The sequence below is a fragment of the Caretta caretta genome, chromosome 7, assembly GCF_965140235.1.
Source record: "Caretta caretta isolate rCarCar2 chromosome 7, rCarCar1.hap1, whole genome shotgun sequence".
Taxonomy (NCBI): domain Eukaryota; kingdom Metazoa; phylum Chordata; order Testudines; family Cheloniidae; genus Caretta; species Caretta caretta.
In genome coordinates this window covers 60,791,688-60,806,693 of record NC_134212.1, presented here as the reverse complement: position 1 = coordinate 60,806,693, position 15,006 = coordinate 60,791,688, and the positions used below count along the sequence as shown (strand labels likewise).

Below are 15,006 nucleotides of genomic sequence, written 5' to 3'. Positions count from 1 at the left end.
AACCCAACAGACAGCAATGCGGGATGGCCAGATCTCAAGGGAACACGTCCACAGCCTCTACAAAGGAATCCAAGCCAAAGACACTTGGTTTGACACCCAAACAGCCTCATTAAAAAGAGCCCTCGCTGCACCCGAACATACCATCGAGATCTACCCACCTGCGATGGGCCAGTCACTCCGGACACAGTTACACAGCACTGGGCGCCTCCAGGAAGCACCATCGAAGCTAGTGGGTGGTATCCACACAAGCGCAGAAGTGGCGCAGGTACACCAGCGCCACGGGGAGACGTTCAAAGGCGCACAGGACGGCAAGGCCCCCTGCTCCCACTGACTTTCAATGGCTTTTAAGTCACTTTGGCAAACCCCACCCATTTAAACTAGCCCCCCAATTGGGAAACTTCCCTGAGAGGTGGTCAGAAGGGCTCGTCACCCAACGTATGAGCAGGAGAGTGCCCATGATCCACAGAGACAGCTGTGGTAACAGCACTTTCTGCAGAGGCTGCTGCAGAATCCCAGGTAACTGACCAGCAGTGACATAATGTGGGAAAGCCGAGCAGATGGATCCCTGCCAGAGAAACCAGCTAGCATCCATGGCTGGGCCTCATGGTGCTCATTAACAACAGCGTACGCTACAAACCCATGCACCAGGTAAAGCTCTGCACTGGCTTTCTGGGCTCCAGAAAGACTCTGTCTATTCCGGCACTGAAACCTGAATCTTAAATCACGACAACGTTGACTCTGTGGGAAAACATACGAGCTGATTAAATCCATGAACCGAGTCAGAATGGTATGGTGCAAACACGAGCCACGTGAACCAGTCAGGGAGCTAACCTCAGCCCTGCTCTTTCCACTATGTACACTGAGTCTGGACCGAACCTTGTGAAACAGATTCCTCTGCCTGGGCTCCTGCTAAACAACTCGAATTTAAAGGGCCAGAACTTCAGGTCTGGCTGAGCAGTGCTTGGCTCAGAACCGGATGGGAGGGGAGGGAGCAAAGGCGGCTTTAAGCCTTCCCCCTTACCCTAGGGGCAGCCAGGAGCACAGCATAAATTAGAGCAGTCACAGGGCTCTATTTACACTCTGGTAACAGCCTCCTAGGAACCATGCCACTGGCTGGTGATGACCAAAACAAAGGCCCCATGCCTCTCCCACCCTCAACATGACCCCTACACCAAGAGTGACCCAGGGGCCTCTTGATGCCAGCTGGCAGAGGGGATGCATGGAGCTTTACAGGGATCCCCTGGTTGACGTACATCCCTAATAATTCACCAAGGGTGGCATGTCAGGTCTCTTCTGAGCGCCAGTAGCCCACTGGTCCTCCTAGTCATAGTGAAACGCATGTACGGGTAATAGTTAAGAAGTTATGTATTTAGAGTGGGAATTATGTCCTTAAAGCCTTGATATTAAAAGCAGGTCACCAGGAAGTGACAGGGCTTGGATAGATTCTGTTCAGGCAGGGGCAGGAGACACTTATCTCTCTGGCTGGTCAGGTGTGTCCCATGCATTGCATGTATCACAATGGAGGCCTCTCTGCGTTACCGAGCCTGATGCTAATCAAAAGAGTGCAAAACCTATGAGAGGAATGCTGCAGGAAAATACAAAACCAGCAGGGGGCGATCTGTTAACAAGCAAAGACAATGGATTCTTGGGGTGTAACTGGGAATACTGAGGTACAGCCAGCATCCTTTGCCAAGGAGCCAAACCCTCAGCATCTTCTGTCTTAAGAAAGGGGAGTGGGGATCAGAGCCAGTCTGGCTGGCAAATGCTGCAAAGACTCTACGGGAGGTACAATGAATTAGGCAGGACAACATCTTATTAATTCAATCTGAACTCCAGAGGCGTGTTTTGTTTTGATTTAATGTGCAACCATTTGTTTCCAATACTTTGACTTGCTGCTACTCAACTCTCTACACTTTATTCAATACACTTGTACTTGTTTTCACGATAGTCAGATCTAAGTGCTGTGTGTTAGGCGGAACTGTGATCTGAGATGGAACTGGTAGGCTGGGGGCACTGTTCCTTTGGGATCAGTGTATCTGTGAATACTGTGAGTGTCCACTGGACCAGGGGCTGGACGCTCCAGGGGACGCTTGGAGGACTCAGCGGCTGGAGCGGGCCCATCGCTAGCTTGCAGAGGCACAGTGGAGCCTGCAGAGGCTGACCGCCCTGGGCACTGCATCACAGCGGGGGATTCATGTTCACAGCGTCATAGATCCCAAGGCCAAAGGATCACTGTGATCATCTTGTCTGACCACCTGTGCAGCACAGGCCAGAGACCTGTCCCTGCCCCTAGAGCAGATCTTGTAGGAAAACATCCAAGCCTGATTTAAAAATTGCCAGCCATGGAGAATCCACCATGGCACTTGGTCAGTTGATCCAATGGTTAATTACCCTCGCTGTTAAAAAAGTGCACCTTATTTCTGGGAAGGCCAAGAGGAAATGAGATTCGGCTGGCACACGCAGGTCCACACCTGCCAGGGTGTCGCTGTACAAAGGGATTAGCCTGCTGGCCTGTCGGTGCAGTTCTCTATCCCTGAAGCTCTGCAGGAGCAATGTAAATGGGATGGAGTGGGGCTGAGAAACTGGCCCAAAAGCCTTCCCTGCACCTGATGTGGTCAGACCCCAGCACAAACTGGGGGTGAGCACTCTGCCCTCCCTTCGCTTGGGGCACCAGGCAGCCGAGAACTGGGGCCACAGGGTGTGCAGAATGCTGGTGGCGGGGTCCTGCTGTTGTGACAGTCAGCACCCTGGGGATTGAAGTGGGGACCTCCAGGGCAAAAAGCAAAAGGCTGCGTAGCTGGGGCTGTAACAGGCACATAGCCTCAGCAGATCAGTGCAGTGGGGACCTGTCACACCCACTCCCCAGCACGTTACTCTAGTGTCCTCTCATGACCGCTCACAGGAGAATGTGCCAACCAGGGATAACCTGGAAAATAACAAACCCCAGGATAGTTCAGAGTCAAGCCCTGAAGGGCCCCACGAAAGTCCTCTCTGCCTGCAGGCACCCAGCAGCAGCTGATCACAACGTGTGCTACACGCACGCTTCACCAGACGGATGGAGGCCTGGTCTATGTTACACGGTTAGGTCGGTGTACGCTGCCTCGCATCAACCTAGCTGTGGAAGTGTCTTCACTTCAATTTGGCTCCCGCCCATTTCAATGCCTCTTGATGCCGATTTAGTGACGCCACCTCCCTGAGCAGCATGGAGTCATGCTCAATGTCATTCGGTTGACGAGGTGTCAGTGTAGACACTGTGCTGCTTATGTCGACTGTTACTGGCCTCCTGCAGCCGTCCCCATGCTGACAATGCAATCAACACAAGCACTCCTGGTGAGGACATGCACCGCTGGCACAAGAAGTCGAGTGTGCACACACACAAGCGATTTAATAACCGCGGTGGCTGTATGTGACATAAGTTAGGTCGTCATAATTTTGTAGTGTGGAGATGGCCGGAGGAGCTGCAGACTGTCTGTCACGGCCCCAGAGAAGCCCTACAGACCTCCTGTGCCATAAAAAAACCACTGGATGAATACAGCCCTTGGCTGATGCCCTTCTGCCACGTCACGCAACTCCTTCTCCAATAAAGAGCGAGGTCTGGGCCCAATGGTAACAGCCGATCACCCTGACTGAGAGAAAACTCCCAAAAGCAAATGTGCCAACAAAGTCTGTGCCCTGAACTCCTGGTAAGAACAGCTGTGATCCCTCGATCAACACCGCATGAGGACACCAGCCCCTTGGTACCACCCCAGCTGCAGCAGCAAATACCCCCCAACCCAAAGTCACACACTCAGTCCAGAGCGAGCCCTCATTCATTTCTGTACATCCTCACCCAAACTTGGCTCCTCTCCATCTCCAGAACCAGTGACGCTGGAGGCCAACAGATGAGTGACTGGCACCAACAGAGATAAGGCAACAGCAAACTATGACTCCCTGCCCATGACCGGCAGCCTGGCATCGGGCCCCCAACAGAGATGTGCGCAAAGCCAAGGCAAACTCTCACCACATGCCGAGGGAGAAGTGGGACACAGGAGACACTGGGCCATATTCTCTGGTCAGACACAGCCTCTTATGCGGCATGGAAAAGCTAGAGATTCCCAGCAGAGCTCCCCATGCTGGGGACTCTCTGATCACATAGCCACTTTCCACACCCTCTCCCCATACCAATTATGAGGAGAGGGTGCGGTCAGGGTGTTGTGGGCCCAGGCTTATTCTGGTGACATTACAATAAGTCCCCACGGGTCTAACCTTCTCCAGGGCTGGGCAGCCAAGGGGCTTGAAGCTGTCGCTGGCTCTCTGCACTCCCACTCTCCGCTCTGTCCAAGCGCTCCTCTGCTGCAGCGGAGAACGGGGGCCACGAAGCACAAAGCGAGAGGAGTGATGGAGAAGCCAGGGCCAGGGGAGACTGAAATGCAGAGACACTCGCTCCCCCCAGTGACTGACCCCAGATTAGCAGAGAGGAGCAAAGACTGTCCATCCAAAACACAACTGAGAAATTGGGCTTAAGGGGAGAGACGCCAGAGACAGCCCAAAGTCCCCAACCCAAAGGCACCAACTCTGGCCATCAGGCAGAGGGCGCTCAGCCAACAGCTGGTCGGCCATTTTTCCAACAATGGTTTTTGGTTGGAAAAAGCCAACTGCATGAGCATTTCGATAAGGCCGACATGGGAGGCTGAGTCCCATCAGGTTTACTCTGGTCAAAGATGGTTTAACATGCATTCCTGACAGACACGCCTGGATGGTCCGATCAGAGGTCTGTAAGGGAACACAGGCCTCGAACACATGCCACGAGTCCTCAGGTAGTGCTGAGACCATGGCCACCCCCCAGCAGCTCACCTGACTGGCTGGAGAAAGGGGCCAGCAAAGCTATAGCTCACAAAAGGCCCTAACTACCCACAAAGCTCCTGACTGGGGGAGATGTTCAGCCCCACCGATTGGCTGGGGAGCTCTACTTAAACCAGAAAAGAGGCACAGGAAGTTGTCTGAGCAAGCAGATGTAAGCAGTGTCAGGATGAGCTCCACCCTGACATCTGGTGGTGAGGTGTGGCAAATTGTGGAAAAGAACTTCAGGGGCCGATCTCATTTGCATAGGCACACCCACCCCACCTAGAATGAGACCATAGCTGCCCAAATGGTCACTTTGGCTGCTGTGGGATCCCCAGTGTCTCTGTTATTGGGGCAGGAAGAATAAATTGTTATTACCCTGATTATGGGAACTGTGCTTGGAACTGTATGTGGCCTTTTGTTATGATGGAGGGATTCACCATCAACTAAGTAGCACTCGCTAGGCAAGGATCATGGGTTCCAAAACTGTGTGAATGGAGAGAGGCTGGGGACAAGTATTAATACTTGGTGGCATGGGCCCCTTGGTGAGGGCCTTACATGCTAATTGCACTTCCTCCTCTCTCCACTGTGGAATATCAGAGCTAATTTTGATTTCATTAGAAGTCTAGTTACAGGCTGCTGAGCTCACTTTGGGCTGACAGTGCACCAGCACTGGGGCTCCCCTACTACAAGCTGAATTCACCTAAGAGCTGAAATCACTGAGTGTTGTGTTAAGTAGTGGGGGAGCCTGAAGATATATTGTGGAGCAGTTTGCGGGACGGCTGGTGAAGCAGTTCGACGCGGAGCAGTGTGTGGATGGCAGGAGCGGCTTGTGGGCCGTGGAGCTGAGCGAAGGAGTTCGTGGGGCGGCTGGCGGAGCAGAGCGCAGCTGAGTGAAGGAGTTCGTGGGGCGGCTGGCGGAGCGGAGCGAAGGAGTTTGTGGGGCGGCTGGCGGAGCGGAGTGCAGCTGAGCGAAGGAGTTTGTGGGGCGGCTGGCGGAGCGGAGTGCCGCTATGGAGCTATGGGGCGGTCAGCTTCAGATCACGTAAGGTGCCTCTTACCCCCGTCCCATTTCCACCCAGGTTGGGAGGTAAAGCTCCGCAGATAAACTTTCGAACTCTGGGGCTGCCCTGACCAGGGTCAGAGACTTTTGGGGCATTGGACTTTTGGGACTTTGGGTGATTTGGGGTTGCTGGACTCAAGAACCAAAGGGAAAAGGGCATGCCCCAATTTGCCTGGGGTGGGTTCTTTTTTTTGCTCATGGGTTGTGTTATGAATCCTGTTGGTGGTGTTTCCCCAACATAATGCCACATTGTTTCTCTCTGTTATTAAAAGGCTTTTGCTACACTCAGACCATGTGCTTGCGAGAGGGGAAGTATTGCCTCTTGGAGGCGCCCAGCGGGGGTGGTATATATTTGTCCCAGGTCACTGGGTGGGGGCTCGAGCCGGTTTGCATTGTGTTATTGGAATGGAACCCCTAGATATTGAACCCGGCCCTTGTTGCTGCCAACTCTGACGGGCAGAAGGGTTACACAGAGGAATCATTGGCTGGCTGCTACTATGGACATTTTGCCTACTTGCCTTTCTCCTGAGCCCTGCCTTCCCACCTGTTCCTGGTTCCTGTTCTCCTTATCCCAAATCGGTGTCTGTTCCCAGTTCCCATTCCTACGCCCTACCCCCACACCGATTCCAGCTGTGATCTTTGGCTTGGCACCTGACTGTCTCCAGCACTGCTTGACCCCAGGAAATGGGCAGTAGTTTCCCAGCAGTTTCATGCCAGGGTAGCTGGCCCAGCAGAGCCACCCACTGATTCTGGTCCTCAACTGTCATCCCAATACAGTGACTGCAGAGATGTCTTTGAAAAAAAGAACGCAGACACCTTGCCCTCGCACAGGGACTCAGCTTGCCTGATCAAGCTACAACCAGTAGTAAACATTCTGTTCGGGCACCTCTACGCCATGTTGGAGTCCGATCTAGCCACGCTGCATACCTACTTTCAGGAGAACCTAGCCAAGGGCTTTATTTGTAAATCCATGTTGACTGGTGGGGCACTAGACCTCTGTTTAAAAAAAGATGGAAGCCTCTGACTACGTATGGACTATCAGGCCCTGAATCAGGTCACCATTAGAGACTGATACCTGTTACCACTAATTCCTGAGCTAATGGACTGCATGAGCATCGCCTGGGTATTTACAACACTAGAGTCTGGGGGGCATGCAGCCTAGTACGCATTAGAGCTGGGGACGAATAGAAAACCAGCTTTTGAACGCATTAAGGTCGCTTTAAATATCTCTTGATGCCCTTTGGTTTGACAAACACACCTGTGATGTTCCAGCATTGTATTAATGGTGTGCTCCAAGACATTGTGGACCAATACAGGGTAGCAAACCTGTATGACACACTTATTTTTTCAGACAAGGACGAACACCATAGAATGCACGTCCATTCTGTCCTGAAGAGGTTATGCCAACATGGCCTATGGGCTAAGCTAGAAAAATAGGCCTTTCCTCAGCCCCCATAAAATTCCTGGGGTTCATCCTATCCCCTGCTGGTACTGGCCTGGACGTGTGCAAGGTAACAGCAGTCCTCCAGTGGGTGGTGCCACAGAGCGTTTGTGAACGACAGTGTCTCCTGGGGTTCATGCCAAAGTTCTCAGAGAGAATCACCTCTCTCACTGCCCTGTTCCACAAAAACACCAGGTTCCTTTGGTCTCCCAAGGCCCAGCAGGCCTTCAAGCAATTCAAACTCACAATTACCTCTGCTCCGATATTGGTCCACCCCGACACCTCGCACACCTTCTTCACCACAGTGGGTGCTTCCAATGTGACAATCAGAGCAGCGCTATCCCAAAGTGCTGTTCTCAACAACTGCTACATCCGTGCCCGCCTTCTATTCTAGGAAACTCCTACTCACAGAGCAAAATAATGAGCTTTTGGATAAAATTCCTAGCAATTAAGACTGCCTTTGAAGAGTGGCGTCACTATCTAGAAGGGGCCTGGTATCCTGTCCAGGTGTACACTAATCATACAAGCTTGAATATCTGTGCAGTGCCAAGGCCCTCAACCAGTGACAACTTCAGCGGGCCTTTTATTTTTTTTTTTTTGCCCTTTGATTTCATAACCTCCTATCATCCAGGAAAAATAGCAAGGACACTTTGTCCTCGAAGGGCAAATATTACACTGACCTAAAGGACTTGAACCCGAAAACCTCATGCATCCTCAAGCCTCATACCTTTCTGGGTGCAGCTTCCCACCAAGAAGATTGCATAACCTACAAAAAAGGTGTATATATTTTCACCCCAGCCTCTGAGGACTACAGTCTTGCAGGTAAGTCATGACTCCCTCCTGGCAGACATTTTGGCTGCTTTAAAACTCAGCATCTCTCTCTCATGTCTTCTGGTGGCCTCACATGTGGGTTACAGTGTAGGCCTGTACAATGTAAATGTCTGCTCCAAAACACTGCACAATAATCCCCTTGGATGCCTACAACCCGTCCACACTCCACCTGACCCCTGGACAGTCACTGCCTTAGATTTTGTAGTAGAACTACCCAATTTTAGTGGGTTCATGACCTTCCTGACAATTGTGAACCACCTCACAAAGATGGCATGCTTCATCCCCTGCACTGGCCTACTCTCCTCTCAGGAAACTGCCTGGCTCTGGGTGGACCAAGTTGCCTGCTTCCATGGTCTCCCACAGCGCATCATCTCTGAGTGTGGTGTGCAATTTATCTCCTGCTTCTGGCAAGAAGTTCTCTGGATTTTGGACATCTGGTCCTGCCTTGCCTCCACCTACCACCCTTGGACAAACGGTCAAGCAGAGAGAACCAGCCACATCCTGCAGCTGTAGATTTAATGCTTTGTAAACTTCCACCAGAATGACTGGTCCTTGCTCCTACCTCATCCTGAGTTTGCATACAATAACTCAGAACATGTATCTATGGGTCAAAGCCCCCCCCCACCCTTTTTTTTTTCAAACTATGTGTTCCACCCTTGGTTATACCCAGAGCTACCTGCAACTTTCCACAACCCAGTAGCCCTGGACTGGATACAACAGATATATCAAACCCAAAGTGACCCAAAAGTTTGCCTGGAGGACACCTAGAAGAGCTAGAAACAACATGCAGACCGATGACAACAGGAGGGTCCCGCCCTTCCACTAGACCAGAAGGTATGGCTCTCAATGAAAAAGCTACATGCAGACAGGCCATCTCATAAGCTGAACTACCAGTTCTTTGGCCCCTACCAAGTTCACCAGCAAATCAATGCAGTCAACTTGAACTCGACTTTCCCGGTTCTCTCTGAATAAAACAGTTTTCCATATTTCACTCCTAAAACCCCACATTCAGGACCAATTCCCTCACCACTCCAAACTGCCCCTCCCACCAGTACGTGTGGGAAGGGCAGTATATTGTCCAGAAGATCCTTGAGGCCAGAATCAGATGGGGTTGACTCGGTTATTCTGTGAATTGGAAAGGCTATGGTCTTGAAGAGCGCTCCTGGGAACTGGTGGACACTGTCCATACTCCTGGACCTGGTCAATGCCTTCCACAAAAACCACCCTGGAAAACCTGGCCCATGACCGCCCAAGGGTGCTCTAGGAGAAGGAATGAGGTGTGAGATGGCAGGCCTCGAACCCGGGCAGTACTCCTCAGACTATGGCCACTACCCAGCCATTCCCCTGAATGACTGGAGAAGGGTGCCAGTAAAGCTCTACCTCACAAAGGGCCCTGCCCACAAAGCTCCTGACTCACAAAGCTCACAAGCCCACCGATTGGCTGGGAAGCTCTATATAAACCAGAAAGAGATACAGGAACTTTTCTGAGCAAGTATTAGAATTTTGACTAGCTGCTACTATGGGAAATAGGACCCTGCCTATTTGCCTGACTGTTGAGCCCCGCCTTCCCACCCGGTCCTGCTTCCTGCCTTCCTGCCTCACTCCAGCCTTGTCCTCCAGCCCTCCACAGAGGCCCCAGCAAACACACAGGGGCTGAATCTCATTCACACCAAGGAGCCTTTCCATCATTTGCTCTGGCAGGGTACATATGCACACTGTAAGGCCCCTTTACAGTGGCACAGCAACATATAGCGACCTTAGTGCAAATGAGACTAAGGCCCAGGGCCTTCAAGACTTGCTGTTCCTCATATTTCCCAGGCAAAGATGGGCTGCTCACCTCTGCCACAACCGATGGCTTGTCTGGTGGCTCTAGCCCATTGTTGTGTTTGCCAACTGTTCACAAAGAAGTTTGGATTTCCCTGGATTGGTTCGTTTCTACAAAAGTGTTCATCCCTCACTCCTGGGAAACAAAAGTGTTGCACAGAACCAGAGACCTATTTGCACACATTGGCTTGCACACACTGGTTAGCCAGCATGTAGATGACATGTTTGCTCAGTGAGCCCCAGGGGGAGGAACCTACCTTGGGAGAGCGAGGGGCCTGCAGTGATGGGGAGATGCAGCTGCTATCAGGGTGCTGCCAGTTCTGAATGCTAGCTTTAGTCTCAAAGCTTAGCTACGGGCTAAGCACAGCATCTGTCCATGTTCTGGAACCAGCAAATAAAGAGGCACAGACACCATGGCCAGAGAGCAATTCTGGGCCAGGTCCCCAGCTGGCACAAAGAGCCCAATTTACACCGTCTGAGAGCTTGGCTCTCCTATGGAAAAAGGTGAGGCGCCCCTGGCTAATCACGCCCCCACATAACCGAATCCATAAGAAACTCAATTTTATTCACTTCATTTTTTTTTCCGTTTCGGAAAAAAATTGCATGAGTTAATTTTCACTCACGAAGGAAACCGTGGCCCCTTTGTCATTGGCCCGGGGTGGATTCTGCTGCGCTGACTATCATTGAGTTCCCCTGCACGTGTGGGGGCATGGCTGCGTGCATCCTGACTGGCACAGTCCAATTCTCCTTGAGCAAACCAGCCCCAGCAGTGGGATTGCGGGCACAGGGGGCATGCTGGGCTTGGCTGCTGGTTTCACACACAGCACAGGGCCCTGGGAAAATCAGGAAGTGGTTAATACCTCCTGAGGGGCAAATGAGGCTGCAAAGCACCACCGCTGCCCCATCAGACAGTGTGAGGGGGCCAGCAGGGGCAGAGGGGACTTGCACTTGGTGTTGGCCACCGAGGGGCGCCACTGGTATTACCTTGTCAGGGAAGGGCTGCTGTAGCTGATTGACATCCAGTGGTGTTATCAAAGGGATGTTGTCAAAGCTGTCATCACTGCTGCCGGCGCCCTGCTCCTTGTCCGGCTTCTCGCAGAGATTGCTGCCCAGTTTCACCATGGTCAGATAACGCTGCTGAGACGGAAGGAGGGAGAGGCAACAGGTCAGACAGTTGCTCAGTTTCCAGAGACAGTTGCGGGTTACCCGTTTTGTCAGGCCGTGATCACTGAAGCATCCCTCTGTGTTCCCAGAGAGGGGCTGGGTCCATACGTTCAGATCTGGACCTAGTGCCACCAGGTTCAGAGCTGGGTGGATCGGTGACTTTGTACCATGCCTGTTGCCAGCTGTTTGCATATCCGAACAGCAGTAAGAAGACTCCACCCACTGCCAGCCTCCCCTTCCCAGCCCCTTAGCTAAGTGCCCAACACTGACGCCCAGTGCCTGGGGAGCAACTGTGGCTCATGGAAGGGGTCTAGTCGGAGTGACTGGGGCAGAGCAATCCCTCTGCCTCTTGCTGCTTGCACAGCTCCCCTACAAAGAAACCGTAACACTGATGGAATGACGACACTGCATTCCTTCCAAGACTGAACACTGCTGGCAGGCTGAGAACAGGAAATTGCAGGCTGTATGTAACGGCACCTCCGGTGATTCCTGCCATGACATTATGAATGTGCTACCGGTCAGCTGCCCAAGCCTCCCAAAATCTCTCTCAAAGCCATAAAAACACACACCGCACAGGCGGAGCGCAGCTCTCCTGAACTAGCCAGAAACAAACTACAGCTCAGAACCAACCTGACTGGAGCAAGGGCTCATGCATGCATGTGCCAGCATCTCCAAGGGTTCAAAACCCATCAGTCGGGTCCCAAAGTCAGGGTACTGGGTTAAAACCAGGAGGTTTGTTTAATAGTCAATGCTGGGTTTGTTTTGTTGCCCCTAGGACACACTTGGGTCATGCTTTCCTACGCAATCAGAAGGGCTAAAACTTTTTTAAAAGTGAAAGCTGGGATTCCTCTGACTCCAGAGCTGGGGCTTTACGAAAAGCACCAACTACTGCAAGACTTGTGACAACATTCCCAAAGTTGGCAGGACGGGAAGTCCATGGATTTTGGCAGGAGCTTAGCAGGTGCTCTGAGGGCAGCGTCAGGCCCCTAGAGCAGAACCAGCCCATACATGGTAAGTATTTTGAGATAATTGGCAATCAATCCATGGGATGTGCAAAAGTCCAGTGAGCACAAGCTCTTCAGCACTTAGATACAGAGGCCAGGCTTGCAGGCTGCTCAACCTCTCCAGTTATTATTCAAAAACTCTGCTGAGGGTTGGTCACTTTCAAAAATCTGTCTGCTCCATTGAGGTGCTTTAAATAGGAGCTGTCAGATGCTGAACTCTTTGAAAATCTGGCTCCAGGTGCCTAGATATGGGTGGGCTTCGGAGCCTGACTTTAAGCATTCTGCTTTGCAAGTGGTCCGCTTTATTTTCAGCATGGTTTTGTGATGTCGTTCAGAAATGTGAGCAGCTCAAAGAGACAAGATCAGCCCCAAAGAGCTCTTTCAAAACACCTGACTTTTTCAGCCCTAGGATGCAAACACCTCAGAGACATGGTGACAACAGATGTCAAAGAGATGAGGATCGAAGAGACTGGGGCATGGGACAGTTATTCTTAGATTCCAAGGCTAGAAGGGACCACTGTGACCATCTAGTCTGACCTCCGGCATAACACAGGTCAGAGAACTGCCCCACAATAATTCCTAGAACAGTTCTTTAGAAAAACATCGTGATTTAAAAATTGCTAGTGATGGAGAATCCACCACGACTCTTGGTACATTGTTCCAATGGTTAATTATCCTCACTGTTAACAATGTATGCCTTATTTCCAGTCTGAATTTGTCTAACTCCAACTTCCAGCCATTGGATCATGTTATACCTTTCTCTGTTAGATTGAGGAGTCCATTATTAATATTTGTTCCCCATGTAGGTACTTACAGACTATAATTGAATCACCCCTAACCTTTTTGTTAAACTAAATAGATTGAGCTCCTGGAGTCCATCACTATAAGTCAGGTTTTTTAATCTTTGAATCATTCTCGTGGCTCTTCTCTGAACCCTCTCCTACTTTTCAACATCCTTCTTGAATTGTGGGAACCAGAACTGGACACGGTATTCCAGCATCGGTTGCACCAGTGTCAAATATGAAGGTAAAATAACCTTGCTACACCTACTCGAGATTCCCCTGTTCATGCATCCAAAGATCGCATTAGCCCTTTTGGTCACAGCATCGGACTGGGTGTTCGTACTCAGCTGATTATCCAAACCTCTACCCCCATGTCTTTTCCAAACTCAGGTCTTGTCTACACGAGTGAGGGTATTGCCATGTAACTATACCAACTAGCTAGACCATCATTACTATACTGGCAAAAGTTCTCAGGCTACACCTGGCCTCAGGCTGTGCCCTGCCATTGTCCATGAGTTTTTAAAGCCCTAAACGAAAGCCGTCCATTCCCACCTCCAATAGCACAAACCATCAGTCATAGGGTCAGTCCTTAAATAAGAAAAGAACAAAAAAAAAGGAGGGCCAGTTACAGCTGTTTGAACACCTTCGCCACACATTTCCTGACCTTCTGGGATTCTTTCCCATTTAAGATTAGCTCTGAATGCCCAGGGTTTCTGATTCTTGTTTAGGGAATAATTGCAATGTCCCTGGGAAAGTGTTCATCATTAAATCACTAATATGTACTCTCAGCCCTCACTCCCACAGAACATTCCCTCTCCTGGGAATGGCTTAAGAGATCAGGATGGGGAGCGGCTGGGGCACAGAACAGCCCCCAGTTCAGAGCCCCGCCATAATTGCTATTGTCAGTTATTTGTTCACAGGCAATTTCCATACATTCCTCCTGCCTGAGCAGTGCTCAGGCCTCCCAACCCTCCCATTCTACTGACACAGGGTCCCAGCGGCTCTCCCTGTCTTTCTGTCCATTTCCTTCTCCTTTGTCATTGGGGGAGTGTCACAGGGTCAGTCCAGAATCAGATTCCACTCTAGGAGAAAGAGAGCAGCTTGTGCCAGGTGAAGTCATTCATCTGTTTATGTTCCTTCCTTCTGATTCCTTATAGGGCCTTATGGGATGTTTGATAACGAATCCCAGCTGCTGGCTCTGGTGTACGGCAAGACAGGAAGATGGGACAAGGGCATGGCTGGGAAGGCTATTTAGCATCCAGGGTCACATCCAGCACCCAGAACTTCTCTGACCCATGAAGCTCAGCAGTGACCCGACAAGCCACACAACCTCTCTAGAGTCAGAAAGTGCTGGATGTGTGCTCCCTGCGACCCAGCACTGTGCATGTACCAGCTGGGGTCCCACTGTGCATGTACCAGCCACAGACAGGGGTGCCAGGAGCAGGGACCCCTCATTAACCAGCTATATCCACTTCCCGAGTGCATCAGGCATCGCTATTAAACCTGCCCCCCGGGCCACATGCTCTTTCTGTTTACAAGACCTTCTTTGTAATAAACCTCAGTCCTCCCCTGTACTCCACAATTATAAACAGCCTCTGTGCCATCTACACAGACTGATGCATGATGAGAGAGTGATTCCTTCTGCCCTGTACCTCTGCACTAACGTATGGCACAGAGAGGGCCGGTGTAGTTGGATTGGTAACTGGTTAAAAGACAGGAAACAAAGGATAGCAATAAATGGCCAGTTTTCAGAATGCAGAGAGGTAAATAGTGGCATCCCCCAGGGTCTGTACTGGGCCTAATCCTATTTGTGACAGGGTCAGGTCAGATGGCTGTAGGAGAGTAATTTTTTTTTCCAGGGGAGAGCGTGAACGCAGTCCCCCACTACCACAAATTATGCAGTCGAGTTTCCCGCATTTGGGGAAATCGCAGTGGTCAGCACACCCGCAGTGAGCCTCATCCTGGGAAAACCACCTTCATGATCATGGTGTCTCCCCTGCCAGGTAAGTATAGAAGACAGATATATTAGCCCCAGACTAAGTAGGTCCCTTTTCCCTGGGTAAGGTAACAGGGAAG

The 15,006-nt window shown here is 51.1% G+C and overlaps 1 protein-coding gene and 1 pseudogene across 3 annotated transcripts in view; both read right to left on the bottom strand.

Moving 5' to 3' along the window:
* Positions 1–15,006, bottom strand: part of CALY (calcyon neuron specific vesicular protein) — a 45,968-nt gene that overhangs the window by 14,349 nt on the left and 16,613 nt on the right. For 2 of the 3 annotated variants that reach the window (XM_048859109.2, XM_048859108.2), the window contains exon 2: positions 10,965–11,117. In XM_048859109.2, coding sequence (XP_048715066.1) covers positions 10,965–11,102 — 138 coding nt within the window. In that variant the 5' untranslated portion in view covers positions 11,103–11,117. The remainder of the gene's footprint in view (positions 1–10,964; positions 11,118–15,006) is intronic. The other variant, XM_048859110.2, reaches the window with a different exon arrangement.
* LOC125640735 (U1 spliceosomal RNA) lies at positions 14,787–14,941 on the bottom strand (annotated as a pseudogene).